This window comes from Bombina bombina, chromosome 3 (genome assembly GCF_027579735.1).
Source record: "Bombina bombina isolate aBomBom1 chromosome 3, aBomBom1.pri, whole genome shotgun sequence".
NCBI classification, from domain to species: Eukaryota; Metazoa; Chordata; class Amphibia; order Anura; family Bombinatoridae; genus Bombina; species Bombina bombina.
Genome location: NC_069501.1, coordinates 1014068781 through 1014090481, shown reverse-complemented (window position 1 = coordinate 1014090481; position 21701 = coordinate 1014068781). Strand labels below are relative to the sequence as shown.

General features: G+C 38.4%; 1 protein-coding gene across 1 annotated transcript in view; it reads right to left on the bottom strand.

Annotated features, from left to right (window-relative positions):
- Window positions 1-21701, bottom strand: part of MBD6 (methyl-CpG binding domain protein 6) — a 358975-nt gene that overhangs the window by 152540 nt on the left and 184734 nt on the right. The window contains exons 3-5 of the mRNA XM_053708189.1: window positions 20630-20815; window positions 17861-18029; window positions 17218-17320 (exon numbers count right to left, since the gene is read on the bottom strand). Coding sequence (XP_053564164.1) covers window positions 17218-17320; window positions 17861-17973 — 216 coding nt within the window. The 5' untranslated portion in view covers window positions 17974-18029; window positions 20630-20815. The remainder of the gene's footprint in view (window positions 1-17217; window positions 17321-17860; window positions 18030-20629; window positions 20816-21701) is intronic.

The window sequence follows — 21701 nt, the reverse complement described above, 5'->3', positions numbered from 1 at the left end:
AATGTAGCTACCAATAAACAAGCACTATCAAGGGTGCTGAACCTAAAATGGACCAGCTCATAAGATTTACATTCCTGCTTTTTAAATAATGATAGCAAGATAACAGAGACAACTTGGTAATTAGAGTAAATTAGAAAGTTGATTAAAATTGCATGCTCTATCTGAATCACGAAATAAAAAATTGGGTTTAGTGTCCTTATAATAGATTCTGTCTATCCGTATCTTTAACTGCATTAAATGCCTTTTCTATTATGTGGTTGTGATAACCTCTTTGGGAAAGACGTACTTTTAACTCCTCACTTTCTTTCATAAAATCTGAGGTGTTAGACCAGTTACGTTTTATTCGGACAAACTGTCCTTTAGCAATGCAAACTTGACAATGTTTTGAGTGCAAACTCTTGCATGTAAAACATGGGACAACTCTCATCAACCCATAAATAGGATGGTGTAGGAGGGGGCCAAATTTTTCCCCCATGGCTATCCCCTGCTTCTGGAGATAGAAGACATTTTTAAACTCAAAGTAGTTACGATGGAGAAAAAATTCTGAAACCTACAAAACAAACCTCTTTAAATCTGAGGAGTAATGAGTAAAGAAATCCATAAAATATTTTACAGCTTGAATACGTTGAGTATGAGGTATGGTAGAATATAACCCTACAACATCTACTGTTAACCATGAATCTCGAGTGGTCCAAGAGATATCTTGAATCAAAGAGTAAATAACGATGGGAAAAAAATTAAACAATAGTTTTAAAGGTACAGTCAAGCCCAAAATTTTTTTTTCATGATTTAAATAGGGAATGTAATTTTAAACAACTTTCCATTTTACTTTTTATTAGAGAAACAGGACCAGCACTCACTTTATCCTTGATATTCCAAACAAAATCAAGATGGTGCACACCAGGGGGACCTCCCTTTCCAGAGTCCAGTAATAAGTAGCATAAAACAACACACCGATGGCACACAAAATATGGCAACAGTGCCTTTATTTAACAGAGCAATGTTTCGGGGCTCCTGCCCCTTTATCAAGCTAACATGTATAAAGAAAAAGCACACATTTATATACATATGAGACCTATCACAAATCAAAGGGGAGGGGTCACACACCTGTCAAGGTCTCACCTGACCTAAGAAACAAATTAGCAATTCTCACATAGCTATATTTTAACCACTTCAGCACCTAATGTGAAATAGACTCCATTTAAAAAACAGATGCAGCAAGTTGCTATATAAACTGTACTATATGGCTAGTTTTTTAGCTATTTAGCTACATATCATTATGTCTATAGTTTATTAATCAACTAGAACCAGACACAGTAACATAGTCAACTAAGGCCTTAAATAAAAGGAAGTAAGTCAAATTTCCTGTTGAGTCCCTTGGGGTGCATAGTATCTAACTTCCAGATCCATCTGGCCTCCCTATATAGGAGGTCCTTGACCCTGTCTCCCCCTCTAATCTGTGCGGGGGCCTGATCTATTACCATATATCTAAGATTGTTAATTTGATGGCCTCTCTCAATAAAATGTGCAGGAACTGGGAGGTTAGCAGTTTTCTCATTTATGATCGTGGATTTATGTTGGCATATGCGGTCTTTGACCCTTTGGGTCGTCTCGCCAACATATAACAGCCCACATGGGCACTTTAACGCATACACCACATGTGTAGAATTACATGTGTAATACCTTTTAATTGAGAATTTTTCCCCAGTGTATGGATGTGAAATGCTACCTCCTTTTATGACATTACCACACTGGCCACAACCTAGGCAGGGGAATGTACCATCCTTGGGTTTACCAATGAATCTCTGGTCCCCTCTCCTAGTTGTATCAGAACTAGACATGGCTCTAACCAGCCTTTTACCTATGGTTTTACCCCTACGATAGGCTGCTCTTGGAATAGTCTGGAACTCTTCAATCTCTGGACAAGCTTCCTTAAGTAAAGGCCAGTTCCTCTTGATAATATTAAAAACTTTTTGGCTCATAGTGTTATATGATGTAACAAAATTCATTCTTTTATTAGCAGATGTAGTATGTGACTCATGGGGACTCTTAATGGATTGTTCTACTGCATCCAATTGCTGACTATCATAACCCCTTTGGATAAATTTATTTTTCATCTCAACAAATCTGACTTGTTTCATCTGGGGATCAGTGACTATTCTGTCCACCCTAATTAACTGGGATTTTGGAACACTGTTAAAAACCTTAGGGGGATGAAAACTTTTGCGGTGCAATAAAGTATTACGGTCTGTGGGTTTCACAAATAAATCAGTCGTTAGGGACCCATTCTGTTTAAGGACAGTAGTATCCAAAAACTCAACCTTGTGGTAATCATATTTGCAACTGAATTTTAGATAGGGGACAGTATTCTCAATGTTGGCCTGGAGCTGTCTCAATTTTTCAGGGGGCACCTCCACACGATGAACAAATCATCTATGTAGCGGAACCACCCCGACAATACTCATTATAGACTACTCTTTCTGCAATAGAGTCCATAACCAAACAAGCATAAGCTGGGGCCACATTGGACCCCATAGCAGTCCCATTCTTTTGCACGTAAAACTGCTTTTCATGCAAGAAAAAATTATTGGTCAAGACCAGGTCCAACAACTGGATAAGCCATTCTTGTTGTTGCCGACTATGTAGACCGCTTTTAGCTAATGTGTTACTAATACAGTTAATCCCCATGGAATGCGGTATAACAGTATATAAAGAATTGACGTCCCATGTGGAAAGAATTACATCCTCTCCCAGTGACTTAAACTGAGAGATACATTCAATGAAGTGACCTGTGTCCCTAATATATGACTTCCCTTGAATGACCATAGGGCACAAAACCTTGTCCAAAAACTGGGCTGTGGGACTAAGAAGGGAGTTTATCCCAGCCACGATGGGTCTCCCTGGGGGGTCAACCAAACACTTGTGAACTTTGGGAACTACGTAAAATACAGGGACAATAGGATGTACAGGAAGCAAAAAATCATACAATTTTTTTGTCAGTAATTCATTAGTTAAACCCATATTTAATATTCTCTTTAAATCTTGACAGACACTGTTAGTAGGATCACAGTCCAATTTCATGTAAGTGGTTTCATCCTCAAGCTGTCGCATAATTTCCTTTTTATATTTAACAGTGTCCATTACAACCACCACACCGCCCTTATCGGCGGGCTTGATGGTGAGATTTTTGTTGTCTTGTAGGGTTTTGAGTGCTTGGTATAGATTTTTACTAAGATTGTGTCTATTGTCCTCTTTGTAATTCATAGTTAACTTCCTAAAGTCGATATCCACCAGTTTGATAAAAGTCTCAACAGCCACATTGTCTCCTGAAGGATTAAAGGAACTTTTTAAGTGAAGACCCAAGGGAGTTAAATCAAAGGTGCCTTCATTGTGAATGTCCCGTGTAGTCTGTGTGAGAGGCTGCTTGTTTGGATTATTAAAGAATGCCTTGAGTCGTAGTCCCCTAAAGAAACGTGTGAGCTCAGTCAGGATAGAAAATGTGTCAGGAGTGGTAGTGGGGCAAAAAGATAAGCCCATATTCAGTACCGTCACTTCATCTGTGGTTAATGCATATGAAGACAAGTTAATCACATTTACCTCTTTAGTTTGTTCTTCGTTTTCTGCCGGGTCCCCATTCCTCCTCCTCCTCCTCCTCCTCCGTCTGCCGCCCCTTCTCGTATTGTACCTCCTCTGTCGCTTGACCCCATTGCTCCTGACAAAAAAGAGCTGGATGTGCCTTCACTAGCAACCGATGCGTGTGCTGTGCTGGAGCTGTCGGTACTTGCGTCACTATCCGTCGCCTTCTGTTGGCGATTCCGTGATGTCATCCATCTTGGGCCTGTTTGCGTCGGACGTCTACGTGGGCGGGTCAATCTGTACACGTTACCGGAAGTGTAATCCTGATCGTCGCGTCGGAATTTTTGTCTCTTGCGCTCCTCGATCTCAGCTTTTGCCGAATTAACCCTTTCAACAACTTCCTGGTGTATACGCTGGAACTCCTCTTCGCCCATCGTGTCCTGCAGTTTGTTTCTTTGTGCCTCTATCTTCCCAGACAGCTCCTGCAGCTCACGGTTAGATAATTCAATATTCAGTATCATAAGGTCCATAGAGTTTTTGTTCAGGATTTGTTAGTACTTAGTACAAAATTCTGGGTTTTCTGAGAAGGTGGTGGGTTGAAGGGGGGACCTCATACCTCGAGGGATACGTTTAACTTTGTAATACTCTGCCATAGAAGAGGCATGTAGCTGTAAATTAACTTGCCTTTTCATGAGTTTCTCCAACTCCTGCTTTTGCAAATCTTTATCCGGGGCAGTCAGAAATTCCCTTGGTCCCAGGGTCAGGGTAGCAATCCGAGCTGCCTCTTCATCTGTGTAAGAAAAGCTGCCTGTTTCACAGGCCATGTTGCAAATGTCAGTGGCAACTGTTGTAAATCGATATAAATCCAGGTACAACAATGTGTGGTGCTGTATTCCTTGAAAGGGTAAAGTACTTAGTATTAGAGAAACAGGACCAGCACTCACTTTATCCTTGATAGTCCAAACAAAATCAAGATGGTGCACACCAGGGGGACCTCCCTTTCCAGAGTCCAGTAATAAGTAGCATAAAACAACACACCGGTGGCACTCAAAATATGGCAACAGTGCCTTTATTTAACAGAGCAACGTTTCGGGGCTCCTGCCCCTTTATCAAGCTAACATGTATAAAGAAAAAGCACTTATATGCATAGGAGACCAATCACAAATCAAAGGGGAGGGGTCACACACCTGTCAAGGTCTCACCTGACCTAACAAACAAATTAGCAATTCTCACATAGCTATATTTTAACCCCTTCAGCACCTAATGTGAAATAGACTCCATTTAAAAAACAGATGCAGCAAGTTGCTATATAAACTGTACTATATGGCTAGTTATACCGCATTCCATGGGGATTAACTGTATTAGTAACACATTAGCTAAAAGCGGTCTACATAGTCAGCAACAACAAGAATGGCTTATCCAGTTGTTGGACCTGGTCTTGACCAATAATGTTTTCTTGCATGAAAAGCAGTTTTACATGCAAAAGAATGGGACTGCTATGGGGTCCAATGTGGCCCCAGCTTATGCATGTTTGGTTATGCATGTTTGGTTATCTATTATCAAGAGGAACTGGCCTTTACTTAAGGAAGCTTGTCCAGAGATTGAAGAGTTCCAGACTATTCCAAGAGCAGACTATCGTAGGGGTAAAACCATAGGTAAAAGGCTGGTTAGAGCCATGTCTAGTTCTGATACAACTAGGAGAGGGGACCAGAGATTCATTGGTAAACCCAAGGATGGTACATTCCCCTGCCTAGGTTGTGGCCAGTGTGGTAATGTCATAAAAGGAGGTAGCATTTCAGATACATACACTGGGGAAAAATTCTCAATTAAAGGGTATTACACATGTAATTCTACACATGTGGTGTATGCGTTAAAGTGCCCATGTGGGCTGTTATATGTTGGAGAGACGACCCAAAGGGTCAAAGACCGCATATGCCAACATAAATCCACGCTCATAAATGAGAAAACTGCTAACCTCCCAGTTCCTGCACATTTTATTGAGAAAGGCCATCAAATTAACCATCTTAGATATATGGTAATAGATCAGGCCCCCGCACAGATTAGAGGGGGAGACAGGGTCAAGGACCTCCTATATAGGGAGGCCAGATGGATCTGGAAGTTAGATACTATGCACCCCAAGGGACTCAACAGGGAATTTGACTTACTTCCTTTTATTTAAGGCCTTAGTTGACTATGTTACTGTGTCTGGTTCTAGTTGATTAATAAACTATAGACATATGATATGTAGCTAAATAGCTAAAAAAACTAGCCATATAGTACAGTTTATATAGCAACTTGCTGCATCTATTTTTTAAATGGAGTCTATTTCACATTAGGTGCTGAAGGGGTTAAAAAGTATAGCTATGTGAGAATTGCTAATTTGTTTGTTAGGTCAGGTGAGACCTTGACAGGTGTGTGACCCCTCCCCTTTGATTTGTGATTGGTCTCCTATGTATATAAATGTGTGCTTTTCCTTTATACATGTTAGCTTGATAAAGGGGCAGGAGCCCCCCGAAACGTTGCTCTGTTAAATAAAGGCACTGTTGCCATATTTTGAGTGCCACCGGTGTGTTTTATTCCATTTTACTTTTGTCACCAATTTTGCTTTGTTCTCTTGGTATTCTTAGTTGAAAGCTAATTCTAGGAGGTTCATATGCTAATTTCTTAGACCTTGAAGACTGCCTCTAATCTGAATGCATTTTGACCACTAGAGGGCATTAGTTAATGTGTTTCATATAGATAACATTGAGCTCATGCACATGAAGTTACCCTGGAGTGAGCACTGATTGGCTAAAAAGCAAGTCTGTCAAAAGAACTGAAATAAGGGGGCAGTTTGCAGAGGCTTAGAAACAAGGTAATCACAGAGGTAAAAGGTGTATTTATATAACTGTGTTGGTTATGCAAAACTGGGGAATGGGTAATAAAGGGTTTATCTTTCTTTTTAAACAACAATTCTGGTGTTGACTGTCCCTTTAAAAGGGTATCTAAACAATTTGACAAATTCTCACAAAGAAATCCAATACCAGCCACTATGGGCCTTTACCTCATCAAGTGACTTTTGGACTTTGGGAAATAAATGAAAGATAGGAACCACTGGGGAGGGGGTGTAAATATAGTCATATGTCTTTTCTTCTATAATATTAAACTCTAACCCATCATCAAGTATATCCTTTAGTCTATGTTTAAATATCACAGTAGGATCAGAACTAAATTTAATATAAGCTGTAACATCCATTAACTGTCTCATAGCTTCGGCATCTTAGACCGATTTATGACAACTACGTTACCACGTTTGTCTGCCTGACGTATAATAAGATGTGTGCGAGCCTGTAATGTCTTAATTGCATTTCTTTCACTAAATGTTAAATTAGATGTTTTCTTTGTGTTGAGTTCTGACAGGGAGACCAAGTCTTGTTATATTTTTATGAAATTTATCTAGGACTATCCCCCTAAAATATGTGGGGTAAAAGCTAGACTCAAATGAAAAACCTATATGAGAGTCTTTTGGTTGATGACATAGAGTTGATTCAAATTCTAATTCAAATAATGAAAGTGTGTCCAAAGTAGACACAAAATCGGCCCCATACTGAATGTTAAGTGGAATACCCACATTGTTTTTAGACACTTCCCAGATCTGTACTGGTTGATTATCATTTGGAAGAAAAAAAAAATTAAAGTGAGATTACGAACAAAACTATTAGCATCCAGTATGGTTTCAAACAAATTAAATGAGGTTGCTGGGGCAAAACCTAGACCAAATTTCAATATTTTAATCTCTTTGTCTGTCAAAGTGTAACTAGACAGGTTAACAACATATACCTATTGTATTTGTTCCAGGTTCACGTTTATCTGAGAGGATATCCACTTCCTCTGCCTCTTCCCTCTTCTCTTATTGCTTCTCCACCTTTTTCTTATTGCTCCCCTGTGAAAATCCTTTTGGGAATCATTGTTAGCTGTAGCTGAACTCTCTTGTATAGATAACAAATATAAGGTAGGGATCTCAGAGGGTAGAGAAGGAATAGCCGAAGCTTGTTGAGAGGAAGTCATTACATTGTCAGTATCTGAGAATGACCCTTGTTTTTTATTATAGGGTGATCTAGACCTTCTCCTAGGTCTATTACACCCATTACCCCTAAAAAATGGGGTCTTTTCTTCTCAAAAGTGGGCCATGTATAAACATAATTGCATGAATAGTCATGATTATCCCTGTCAAATTTGTTCAATTTCATAGTGTCAATTTCTACCTTAATTTTGAAAATAGCTGTCTTAAGTAAACTATCCAATTTAAAGGGACAGTCTACACCAGAATTTTTATTGTTTTAAAAGATAGATAATCCCTTTATTACCCATTCCCCAGTTTTGCATAACCAACACAGTTATAATAATATACTTTTAACCTCTGTGATTATCTTGTATCTAAACCTCTGCAAACTGCCCCTTTTTTCAGTTCTTTTGACAGACTTGCAGTCTAGCCAATCAGTGCCTGCTCCCAGATAACTTCACGTGCACAAGCGCAGTGTTATCTATATGAAATACGTGAACTAACACCCTCTAGTGGTGAAAAACTGTTAAAATGCAATCTGAAAAGAGGTGGGCTTCAAGGTCTAAGAAATTAGCATATGAACCTCCTAGGTTAAGCGTTCAACTAAGAATACCAAGAGAACAAAGCAAAATTGGTGATAAAAGTAAATTGGAAAATTGTTTAAAATTACATGCTCTATCTGAGTAATGAAAGTTTATTTTGGTCTAGACTGTCCCTTTAAGGTATTCGGAATGATCAACAAATTTATTTAGGTCTTTTTGTATCTGAACTATTTGTTGTCTCTGCACTTCTAAAGTGTGTGTTTTATGTTCGATCAGTAATTTAATTAGTTTAATAAAACAATCCGTGAGCACAGCTTCCCACCTCTGTTGAAAATCATCAACCACAAAGGAAGGAATTTTTTTAACGTGTAAACCTCTAGGTATCATATTTTCAGAAATATATTTTTCCAAAAAACATTTATTCCACCAAGTTTTATATTCAGAAATCAAAATATCCTCCACTGATTCGCAATACCCAGGGATTCTGAACAGAGATTTACCCTGAAGGGGAAGAGAAAGCAGTCTGCATTTATATCCCATATCAGCAGACCAAGACTTAAGCCACAAAACTTGTCTAGCTAAAACAGCTAATGCAGCATTTTTAGCATTAATGCAAATAATTTTCACCAATGCATCACAAACGAATTTGCTGTTCTCAGGAGATTAATATGATCCTAAATCTCAACAAAGTGGTTTCCCTCAGAAACAAGTTCTAAAAACAGTAGCATCAGCTTCACAGACAACACTCAAAGCAGGTTGAAACAAAGCATGCTGAAAGGATCAGCAAAGAAAAACAAACAGGGTCCAGGAGTGTCGGTTAAAATGATAATCCTTTATTTGATAAACGATAAAAGTCACGGTATACAGGATAGCGCACACATGGGTAGGCTGTGGCTGTGAGATCAGCTGACGCGTTTCGGCAGTTATGCCGTAGTCATAGCTAATTATCTCACAGTCACACCCTATTTACATAACCCTGTACGGATGTGATTGGGTAAAACAAATATTAAAACAAATTATTAGCCACGCCTACTAGATTTAGTCTTTATTTTAGTGATAACCCCTATATGGGGATTCTATAGCATGTAACCCTTCTCATATATCTTGCAAAATTGTATACCTATAAATAGTTACAGTGGGACCCATTCAACAACTACATGTTTTTAGAGTTTTAGAAACCCTTTCTTACATATATGATTAATTATGATAGACTCCTTGTGGGGTCCATCAAATTCATACTAGTTCATAACATGTAAATGTTCTATTATTGTAATTTCTTAACCCATTATTTCAGTCTTATCTTATTTCCTGTTAGACACTACAATAGCAATAGTAACAATATCATTTATAGTGAACAGCAGTAGGCTATTACGCCCACTATATTATCAAGTATCGTTTTTCAACAGATTAATATACTTTCTGACATCATATTCAGTATTATACAGTATTATACATTCATTGTACATATAAGAAAATATACAATAATATGCTTAATATATTTCCTCTCCTTCATTTTAATTCTACTCTTTGTTATGTGTTGATGCCTAGTTTAGACAAAATGGGTCAGGTGTGCCTGTGGCATTACTCTTAGTCACATGGGCCCTAGAATCCACACCTGAAAAACTGTTCCTGTCATATATGTGTCAGATATAGGTGTATTGTCCCCTGCCAAACATATGTACTGTATATATATTAGCGCCTCCTTCTAGTTACAAAACTATTTCTAATTATATGTGTGTTGAGGGGGGGGGGGGATTGTAGATATATATACACTCCCTCCAGTGGAATATTCTATCTAGGTCTAGGTTACAGAGCAGCTGAAAGGATCACCTATAAAAACCTTCAAGTTTTCCATTTAAAAATCCTTAAAAAAAAAAAAAAAGAGGTGCTATCCTCCAAAGAAATAGTGATATGACTGTCATAAGTGGAAACAGCTGCATCCACCTTAGAAATAGCTTCCAAATCTCTGAATTTGCAGAAAGAGGAACCTGATTTAAACTTAGCAGATGGAACAAAATGATTACCTGGCTTCTACCACTGCTTAGCAATAAGTTTAGAAACCGAGTCAGGCACTAGGAAAGAGGAATGCTGTTTGGGAGCTACCATAAAAAGATTTCAATCCTCTTAACTGGTTGCTTAACTATAGCAGGACAATCCTCTACGTCTAAAGCATTTAAAATTTCATGCAATAAAAGTTTCTCGGACTTCCCTCTAAAGCAATTAAAACTTCCTGCAATATTGCATGAATATGCTCAAGCCTGGAATTAAAGGACACATCCACTGCAACAGCACCAGGATCCTGAGACTCAGAGACTATCCTCAGAAAAAGGATCATCATAGTCAAAAACACCCCTATCATAAATAGGTAAATTAGAGTGGCCACTCCTAAGGGAAGTCCCTGAAGAGCTAAAGGACAAAGAAGGACTAACTTTAAATCCTTGCAAGCATCTGCGCTTAAAAGCTAGGGATAAACAAGTTAAAACTTTACTAATAGCAGAGTGAATATTAGCCTTAGAAGGGACACAAGTCAAAATAAAATATTATGATTCAGAAAGAGCATACAGTTTTAAGACACTTTCCAGTTGTCTTTCATTATCATAGTTTATATGTACAATTTCTGGGAAACAAGCTCCTACTTAGAATGTGCACAAGCACACAGGATATACGTATACTAGTCTGTGATTGGCTGATGTCTGTCACAAGATACAGGGGGCCAGAAAATGGGAGAAAAAAAAATAATTTGCCAGAAAAAAAAAAATCTACGGCTTATTTGAAATTTAGAGTAGGTGTGATTGCATTGTCTTTTTAATTATGCACTTGATAATTATGCAATTCTACTGCATTGAGTGGTCCTTTAATGTTTTGGAGAAAGTTCAGATGAACTCTACTGGGAGCACCTTTGATAAGGTATAAACCCTTGCACACTCTGAAGAGCAGAAAATCCCTGTTTAGGATTAGCAATAGACTCAGCACATAAGGTACAAAGCTGAGCAGGGGGACGCACCTGAGAATCCTTACAAAGCAAACACAAACTAGAAGTAACGGAGGATCTCTCTTCTAGATGATCAGTTGGTCAGACCAGAGATCTGAGCTGCACCAGTTTGCACTATAGTACCAGTAAGGAATTAGCTTAAAAACGAGCATTTAAAAAACACTAGCATTTACCATCACTAAAAATAAACTGTAGTTTCACTCATCAGTTACTAAAAAAAGGGTGCTAGACTCTCTCTGTCTGTGCCGCAATAGATTGCTAAACTCAACGCCTCCGGCCACCCACGGCACAGCGCTCTTTACCAACAAGGTGACGTTTCCACCTCTAAACCAATAGCCATGCTAAGATGTTAGATGACATCCACGGCCATTGGTAAAGAGGTGGAAACGTCACCTCATTGAAGAAGAGATAGGGTGAGTTTAGCACCCTTTTTTTAGTAACTGAGTGAAAATACAGTTTATTTTTAGTGATGGTAAATCCTAGAATTTTTTAAATTATTAGATTTACTATCACTTTAAAGGGACATTCTACACTAGATTTTTCTTTGCATAAATGTTTTGTAGATGATTCATTTATATAGCCCATACACGGTTATTTTTTTTGGTAAAAGTTTATATTTCCATTCCATTTCATTGAGGCCTCATTCTTAAAGGCCCATCAGGAAACCACTGCTCTAGTGGAATGAGCCATTATCCTCTCAAGAGGACGATGTCCAGCTGTCTCATAAGCTAAGCAGATGACACTCCTTAACCAAAAAGATAGGGAAGTCGAAGTAGCCTTCTGCCCCTTAGAAGATTGTCTAAACTCCTTAGTAGCCTGAAGATAGAACTTCAAATTGTGAACCACAACCAAATTGTGAAGTAAGCGCTCCTTTGATGAAGGAGGATTAGGACATAAGGAAGGAACCACAATCTCCTGATTGATGTTGCGATCTGACACACCCTTAGGAAGAAAACCTAATTTAGTATGTAAAACTGCCTTATCTGCATGAAAAATCAGATAAGGGGGATCACATTGCAAAGCAGAGCTCTCAGAAACTCTACGCACAGAAGCAATAGTCAATAAAACGAGAACCTTCCAAGATAACAATTTAATGTCCTCGGAATGCAGAGGCTCAAACAGAACCTGTTGCAAAACCCGAAGAACAAGATTTAAGCTCCAAGGAGGAGCCCCAGTTCTAAACACAGGTTTGATCCTAATCAGAGCTTTAACAAAGGACTGCACGTCTGGAAGCTCAGTCAGTCTCTTGTGCAATAAAACCGACAGGGCCGAAATCTGTCCCCTCAGGGAACTAGCAGAAAGTCCCTTCTCCAGCCCATCCTGGAGAAAAACTAAGACCCTGGCAACCTTAACTCTGTGCCAGGAAAAACCACGCTCTTCACACCAAAATAAGTAGCTCCTCCACACCTTGTGGTAGATACGCAGAGTAACTGGTTTACGAGCTTGAATAAGAGTATCAATGACACTCTCAGAGAAACCTCTCTTGGCTAAGACTAAGCACTCAATCTCCATACAGTCAGCCTCAGAGAATCTAGTTTTTAATGAACAAATGGACCTTGTATCAGCAGGTCTCTGCGACAAGGTAACTTCCACGGAGGAGATGAGGACATCCCCACTAGATCCGTGAACCACGTCCTTCGCGGCCACGATGGAGCAATCAGGATTACTAATACCCGCTCCTGTTTGATGCGGCCACCACTCGAGGAAGAAGCGGCAATGGAGAAAAAGATATACAAGTTTGAACCTCCAGGACACTGCTAGTGCATCTATTAGATCCGCTTGGGGATCCCTATACCTCAACTTGTACCTGGGTAGCTTGGTATTGATACGGGATGCCATGAGATCCATCTCCGGCGTCCCCCACTTGCTGCATATCTCTGCAAACAGCTCGGGATGGAGAGACCATTCCCCTGGATGGAAGGATTGCCTGCTGAAAAAATCCGCCTCCCCAGTTGTCCACACCCAGAATGTGGATCGCTGACAGCGAACAGCTGTGGGCCTCCGCCAACTCCAGAATCTGAGATACAGCCTTCATCGCCAAGGAACTTCTTGTTCCCCCCTGATGGTTGATGTAAGCCACCGATGTTATATTGTCTGATTGGAATCTGATAAACTGGGATGAACCCAGAAATGGCCAAGCCTTTAAGGCCTTGAAGATTGCCCATAGTTCCAAAATATTGATCGGAAGGGAGGATGCCTCCTGAGTCCACAACCCCTGTGCCTTCCTGGCACCCCAAACAGCTCCCCATCCTGATAGGCTTGCATCTGTAGTCACAATCTCCCAGGATGGTCTTAAGAAGCATGTCCCTCGGGACAGATAATCTGAACAGAGCCACCAAGAGAGCGATTCTCTCGACCGCTGTCTAATACAATCTGTTGAGACAGATCTGAATGATCACCGTTCCACTGCCTCAGCATGCACAGTTGTAAAGGTCTGAGACGGAACCTGGCAAAAGGAATGATGTCCATGCAGGACACCATGAGACCAATCACCTCCATACACTGAGCCACAGAGGGACTCAAGGAGGTCTGGAGGGCAAGACATGCTGAAGTTAGCTTGCAATATCTCTGGTCTGTTAGAAATATCCTCATGGATATGGAGTCTATTATAGTACCTAGGAATTCCCTTTAACCCTTTCAGTGCTAACGACGGCTCTGAGCCGTCGCAGAATTTTCCACTTAGGTGCTAAAAATTACAATGTTAAGTATAGGAAAAGGGGGCATGCTGCTTAGAAGCCTGTATCTCAGACATCTAAGCAGCTACAGACCCCCAAGATCCACTGTTGGAAAGGTAATCACCTAACCTTTCTAACAGTGTAAGTTTTGGGGAAAAAAGAAAAAAAAAGTTAAAATATTTTTAAAAAAAAACTAAAAAAACCTTAAAACAGCTTAACACCCAGGTGGGAAAGAGCTTAGCACTCAAAGGGTTAAGTGAAACAATAAGGACACAGCAAATTGAAGGTTAAAGCAGGAGAGAAATGAAAACATTTCAGTTTCCTATGTGCCCTTAGTATCGCCATCAGATGTGAATTACTCAATAAATAGCATTATGGAGGTGAACATTAGATCATTTACGGACAGTAAACAAATGTCTATACAAATCTGTCATACTAGAGAACAAACAAAAAAAACTACTAATTAAACATATTAAAGGACAATTTTTGCAGCTTACCCTTTTGTAGATATAACTAACAAACTGTTGACAATATTACCATGGATTCTGTGAAATTAGTACTGGATTAATAAATAGAGTCAGTAATATTTTATCATTGTCTTTGCAATAAAGAAATGTGTTTTTTTTTTTTTATTTATGTGAAAAAAAAACGTGCAAAAGCAAAAAAATATTTCAAATGAACAAAACCCTTGTTTTCCAACCTGTTTTAGACATGCAAATGAACATATGTACGTATATGTACTTATTTTACTGCAGTACTATGTGTATTGTTTATCATTTTATTTTCAATTTGTCTTGTCTCTTTAAAGTAAAGTCAAAATGAAACTTTCATGATTAAGAGAGCATGTCATTTTAAACAACTTTCCAATTTACTTTAACCCCTTGAAAAGCGGAGTACCCTGTATATTGGCTGTGGTTTATGCACAGATTAAGACACCCTGGATCTCGCCAAGAGAGGTCATACTGTGCTATTTCTGCACGCAGATAGCACAGTCTTGCTGCTATCGGGAGACCCAACAGAATATGAGTGCTACAACCCCCTAAGTATAGAATAAATACACTAGTAAAAAAGTATATATATATATATATATATATATATATATATATATATATATATATATATATATATATATATATATATTGGAAGAAATAGAACAAGCGCTATAGGACCCCAAAAGAAAAGATCACTATTAATCTATAACAGAGAAAACATGCATTAATGTGTGGCAGATGAACAAATATCCTGTTAGGGATTTTTTATCTTATTCAATTTAGAAATGTTGGACACTGTGAGCACTGGCTGCAATCACTCTTTTTTTGAAAGCAGTACTGATGTGCTGAGTCCTGAAGCTTAAAAGTCAAAGTTTATTTTGTATGTTAAAAGCACAAAACACAAAAAGAAGTACATACAATATACTCAAACCAAAGCTGATTTATTCTGGGTCTGGGCTGCTGACTGAAACTAACTCGTTGAAAGTATGAAACAGTCAGATTCCAGATAGTTTGGATATCCAGAAAAACGGCAAATTGAAAAAATAAAAAAAATAAAAATATAAATATAAGTGTAAAAATATAAAAGTAAAAATAAATATGGAACTAAAATATGCGGAATATAAAAATAGTATACAGAGATATTTATCAAAATCTTTTGATGTGCGCACAAAATGAAAAACTGATAATAGAGTTATAAATATCTAAAAGTTAATGCTCGAGATGTAAAAAATACCTTATATTCATAAAAACAGAAAGGGTTAAAATCTAATAAAAGTGAGCATAAGATTATTGTGAAGTGTGACTTATCTGATATCAAGCCCAATCGTTGGTGTATAAAATGGAGGAGCCAAAAAGACGCCGGCGTGAGTGGTTTCAGAGAAACCGGAAGTGGATCCGATGCGAAAACTGGAAGTGACGTCACTCGTATCGCGATATCTTACGCGTTTCATGGGTCCTATGAAAACTTCGTCAGAGTGTGTAAACCACCAAGTCCAATCAGTGTGCAGCCAAATAAATAGTCCGCTAAAGTACACAAGGCTCCTGGATTAAAGTGCAGCTTTCTTCCACTAATATCCAGTAAAATCTATGCAAACGGATAAAAACAAAGTGTAACTCCAAATCAAATGTATTTTAAGAAATAAAAACAAGTGCAATAACATATTCACTTACTTAGAAAAGCAAAGTCAGGCATCAATACACACAAAGGCATTCTAGTTCGACATTTTGGTAATCGCCAAACTTCAAGCTGCTTCTGTGTGAGTTTCGTTGTCCGCCCTCCCATGAGTACAGCACTCCCAACCTGAAAATCATGTCTAAGTTTTGCAACCTAGAGGTCTGAATGTTGTCGTACATGTGACAATTTATAGCCATCGTTGTGGTGTATTTGGATACAGTGGTTTATTTAATTTAATGTATGGTGTCATATGGTATGGTTGTGTTTCAGTGTTTTTATTTATGTCAGGATATATTGTATCTTATTTTATGCTGCTACAGTTACATACTGTATTATTGGTGTGATAATTAAATAATCCACTGGGGTGCTCAAAGATATTGTATTGTATTGTATATAGGATTAGAGCATTGGGATATCCATCCAATTCATTTTCCCTGTTGAAAAAGTTCCGCCATGACCTGGAGGAAACGCGCAGAGGTTTAGGAAGGATAGTGACCTCACGAAGCCTCCGTAGCTGGGAACGCCAAGGAGATTGCTGTACACACGGGAGGAACACTGAAGGAAAAGATGCTAGTACTAGAAGCATGAAGTCTGCCGATTACCAGACTATTGAACTGGAATGTCAGTGTATGTATCAATGCCTGACTCTGCTTGTATAAGTGCAGATGTTATTGTGCTTGTTTTTATTTAGTTAAATACGTTTGAATCAGAGTTGCACTTTATTTTATCCCTTTGGATAGATGGTGTCAGCAAGACCTGCACTGTTGGAGCAGAGAGTATGTTGCTGTTGTTAGGGGTTAAAGAGAAGGCTGAGTAGCAGCAAAACACTACTAGGATCAAGCTGAATAAATCTGGTGAGCCAATGACAAGAGGCATAGGGGTGCAGCCACCAATCACCAGCTAGCATCCAGAAGTGCATTGCTGCTCCTGAGCTTACCTAGGTATGTTCTTCAACAAAGGATATCAAGAGAATTTGATAACAGAAGGAAACTGATACTGTATGTTGCTTAAAATTGCATGACCTATCTGAATCATGAAAGTTTAATTTTGACTTTACTGTTCCTTTAAGAATCCATAAACATAAGTTAGTGAAAAACATTATACAACACATTTAAAACAACATGATGAATCATGCAGACGCTACAAAATACAAGACGGCTATGTAGGACAACAAAAACATTACATACAACAATGTATGTTTAGCTGATGCTGTGGGGTACTTACCTTGTAGATGTTAAGAGGACACTCTAACCCACACTTACAGGTTCCATCAGTCACAAGGTAAGTTCTTATTTGATCCATAGAGGTAAGAAATGTACCACTCGGACTGCCAGTAAAACATATACTGATATTAGAAAAATGAATCTATACTTAAAAAAAAGCCAGTTTATGACAGAAAAATGCATTTTATCAGGACATTAACTACAAAATACAATAAAAAAAATATTTATTGGGTACAAGCTAATATTTAATACATTATATTTTATAAATGGAAAAAAACACTATATTTACCAGTTAGGGGAGAAAGGGAGAAAAGTTACTTGTTCACTCAGTGATAAACACAGGTAAAAGCTAACACTTATTATTTCAGCCCTGTATACAGTATATCATGCAATCATAGCCCTGTATATATATCATACATCATTACCCTGTATATACTGTAAACCATAGCGCTATATATATATATATATATATATATATAATAGCCCTGTATATAACATGCAATCATAGCCCTGTATATAGCATAAATCACAATATAAATGTTCCACTAGCAAGATTTCTCTCCATACCGATAATCAGGCCCTTTGTGAGGTGATTAAAGGGAAACAGGGAGGTAAAAATGTTTTGTGGTTAAAAAGCTGCTCACCTGACATACACCACAGTGCCAGGCTCCACCCTCCTCTGCCAGCCAATTGGCACTTGGACCGCTGAGGTCCCTCCATAGTTATCTCCTCCTCCACTCTCATTGCCGCCATTCATTTTGCTCTCTCTTCTCTCTTGTACCTATCATGGCAGAGCATCCCATCAACACGGTTCTTAAAAGTGAGAAAATCTTAACACTGAGAAACAGATTACAAAAACAGTTAACATCAAACTGTAAAATGGAAGTGTTACAAGTCACATGACCCAAAAATGACCAATGGCACCGAAGTCCTATTGTGTAAAGAAATTACACATTTTGCAGCCACTGAAGAAAATAATTTGTTTTACTTATGCTCATATTAAGTGAAATGGTGTGGGTTTTTTTGTGTTCGAATCCTTGTGACATTTTAAATGTATAATTTAACTCTAAAAAGATTCACAGTATCAAGAATTAAAGGAATATGTTACCCAAATTCTGAATCACTAGAATGTGAGGCAACATATCTGTAAAAAGCTGACTAGAAAAATAAAGTCTCTTTGTAAAAAAAGAAGATATTTTACCTTAACATTTATTCAGTAGACACATTCTATTGTAAAGTGACATTAAGGGCTAGATTTATCAAAGCTGACCACAATTTTGCGCTCGTGTGCAATCCCGCCCCCTGCCCGCGCACAGCCAATCACGCGCGGGCAGGAGCTGTCAATCTCCTCGGTCGGACTAGACCACGGAGATTGAATTTCGCCACCTTAGAGGTGGCGAAGAGGTTAGGGAAGCGGCGGTCTGGTGACCACTGCTTGTTAAATTACGGCGAGCAAGTTCTTGTGAGAACTTGCAGCCGTAGGGCTTTGATAAATCGAGCCCTAAGCATCCAATCCAAAATGCTTTCCCATGACTTGCAATTGAGTGTGCATTTCACACATGCAGGAATGGTCAATTTATTTTCCTCCTCAGTTTAAAGGTATAGTCTAGTCAAAATTAAACTGTCATGGTTCAGATAAAGCAGGCAATTTTATCAACTTTATAATATATTATAATTTGTTTCTTCATTCTCTTGGTATCTTTATTTAAAAAAGCTGCAATATAAGCTTAAGGGCCGGCCCATTTTTGTCTCAGCACCCGGGTAGTGCTGGCTGATTGGATGGCTACATTTAGCCACCAATCAGCAAGCGCTACCCAGGTGCTGAACTAAAAGTGGGCCGGCACCTAAGATTTTATTGCAGTTTTTTTAAATACAGATACCAAGAGATGGAGGAAAAATTAATAATATGAGCAAATTAGAAAGTTGCTTTAAATTGCATGCTCTATCTGAATCATGAAAGTTTAATTTTGACTAGACTATACCTTTAAAGAAGTTTACTAAGAAATCACGGTGAAATCCCAACAAGCTGAATTGCATCTTTAGATTCTTTTTCACCATGAAGATAATAGTAAAAAGAGTTGCTGAAGGATAACTTCTCACAGAGCACTTATCCTGGAGAGCTGAATAAAGTTTGAGGTAAAATATCTTCCTTTTTTACAGAGACATAATGTGATAATTTCTAGTTAGCTTTTACTGATATTCTGAATCACTTTCAAGTGATTTGACGTATGTGTACAATACTAACATGTCCCTTTAAGAAAATATTGTAAATGTCTATCACATCGGTCATTAATAGCATATAAGAGGTTAAAGTTTGCCGAAGTAGCCTTTTTTACTGGACTAAAATCTTATATTTAAAAAAACTGTTTTTAAGAATTTACTTCCTTTCACAGGCCTGGGGGGCAATACTGATTAGTTTTAGTCACTTAAAGTGATGGTAAACTTTACACGTTTTGAAATCTAAGTAATATTGTAGATGGAATCTAATTGATCACTTCTGATAAAGATGTGCTGTAACTTAATTTTTAATCTAGCCATGCCAATCTAATACCCCATGCTGGAGCCGCCCACTTGAAAGCTCATATTTTTTTAAAGCCAAAGGTTTGAACTGTGCTCCAATCGGTGCTGTAGCCCCCCAAAAAATTGCTATATGGCTAGAGCAACGATTGGGGAACAAACAAATATGTTTTGAAGTGGGCGGCCAGAGTGTGGGTTATTAGAATGCCCCTACTCTCTTCACTTGCTTTTAACCTGTTTTTATTAAAACACGTTTGTTATTTCAAGCCAATTGTTGAAAGAGTGTTTAGTAAACAGCATACTTGCTTTTGTCCGTTGGAGTGTTCCAGTTTGCTGGGAATAGGTGAGCTGATACACCTCAATCTATCAGCCTGTGTCCACAAGCACATAAGGGTGCTCCAGCTAAATGTGAGTACCCATTTTTATTGCTTGTACCATTGTCCTTTGGGAATACCGACTGATATGCACATGAGGCGCCCCATTATCTTTTCGTTACTATAGATCTGGCCACTTGAAGTGTGAAGAGGAGAGCAGCCGACATCCACAGCAAAGGATATCTGTTGATACTTGCTTATTGGGACTTTTTACCATTTGATGTGTTTTGATTTGTTATAATGTGTTATATATTCTACAGATTGCTATTATTCCAAAAGTTTTTGTAACAAAACATGACTGTATTGGAGCACCCCCTAATATCTACATTTAGTTTGCTTTTAAAATACATTAAAAAGTTATAAGAAGTGATCGATTAAAGTCCATCTAAAATATTGCTTAGATTCTAGACCCGATTTTAAAACATGTAAAGTTTACCATCACTTCAATTAACAGAGCAATAGATTTACTATAACCAGTTGAAGATTTGCATTATTTACTTGCAGTAACATATAGTAAGTTACCTGCTCATCGCGGCACAGAATGAGTGTTAAGTCTGCATGTGATCCTCGCTGCCCACCATAGTGCAGTCACAGTATCGGGTCCCCGTGGAGGGAAGCTGGACAGAGTCTAAATCAAGTTTGTTCCACAAGGCCTCTCTTGGCACTGAAAAACACCAGCCAATTTGGCCTGCTAAGGATCCATGTTGTCTGGAAAGAAAAATTGTGTAAGGTCATTGTCTTCACTTTATTGCATATAGGCATAAACATGAATTTTACTGAAAAAACATTTTATACACCATACAATAGGATTAAACGGCTATTGGTGCAATCTCAGACACCCACCTGAAATACATAGGATTACACATGAAAGCAACACAGGTGTTTAGTTCTTAACTAAGCTCACAGAGTTCAGACCAAAAAATGGCCAGTTTGCTACAGATCCTACAGTTAAAGTTAAGTCTGGTCCAACAATATTCAAGGCAACAGTATTATATTATTAACACAAACTGGTCTCAAGTATTTTTTTTTTTTTTTTTTTTTAAAAAGCAGCAAAAAAGAATGACATTGGGATTTACCTATGCTACATAAAAAGGGTCTCCTGCTTCATGTGACAGTTATTTTTAGTTACAGGATACTCACCCTGTTACACTTGAGCAATTTCATAAACTGCATTGAGTTTAATTTAATAAAAGAAAATAAATAACTAAGTAAAAGACTCACAATTACCACTCAGAAAATTGCTAAGTAAATGGCTGAGAAGTCAATAGAAGCGATACAGTCCTACAGGTGACAAACTCTATAATCACATAGCTGTGCCGTCAGTCAGTCCTTGATCTGCACACTCCTAGAGGTGAGCCCTTCCCCCCTCCCTCCCTCCCAAGCTGCCAGGTCTCCTCAGCCGGACAGGATGGATGTGAAAGGTCAGGCTATTACAGTCACAACAGATCAGTAACTTAAATAGGTTCTTTCTGCCATTTTCTGTCTGGCCTTGATAAGGGTGCCTGTGTCAATGCAAAGTGCCTGTACAGATAGGCAGACAAGGGCTGAGTGTGTATTGTAGGGGGGGGGGGAGACAGATCATCCTCTCGCCTCC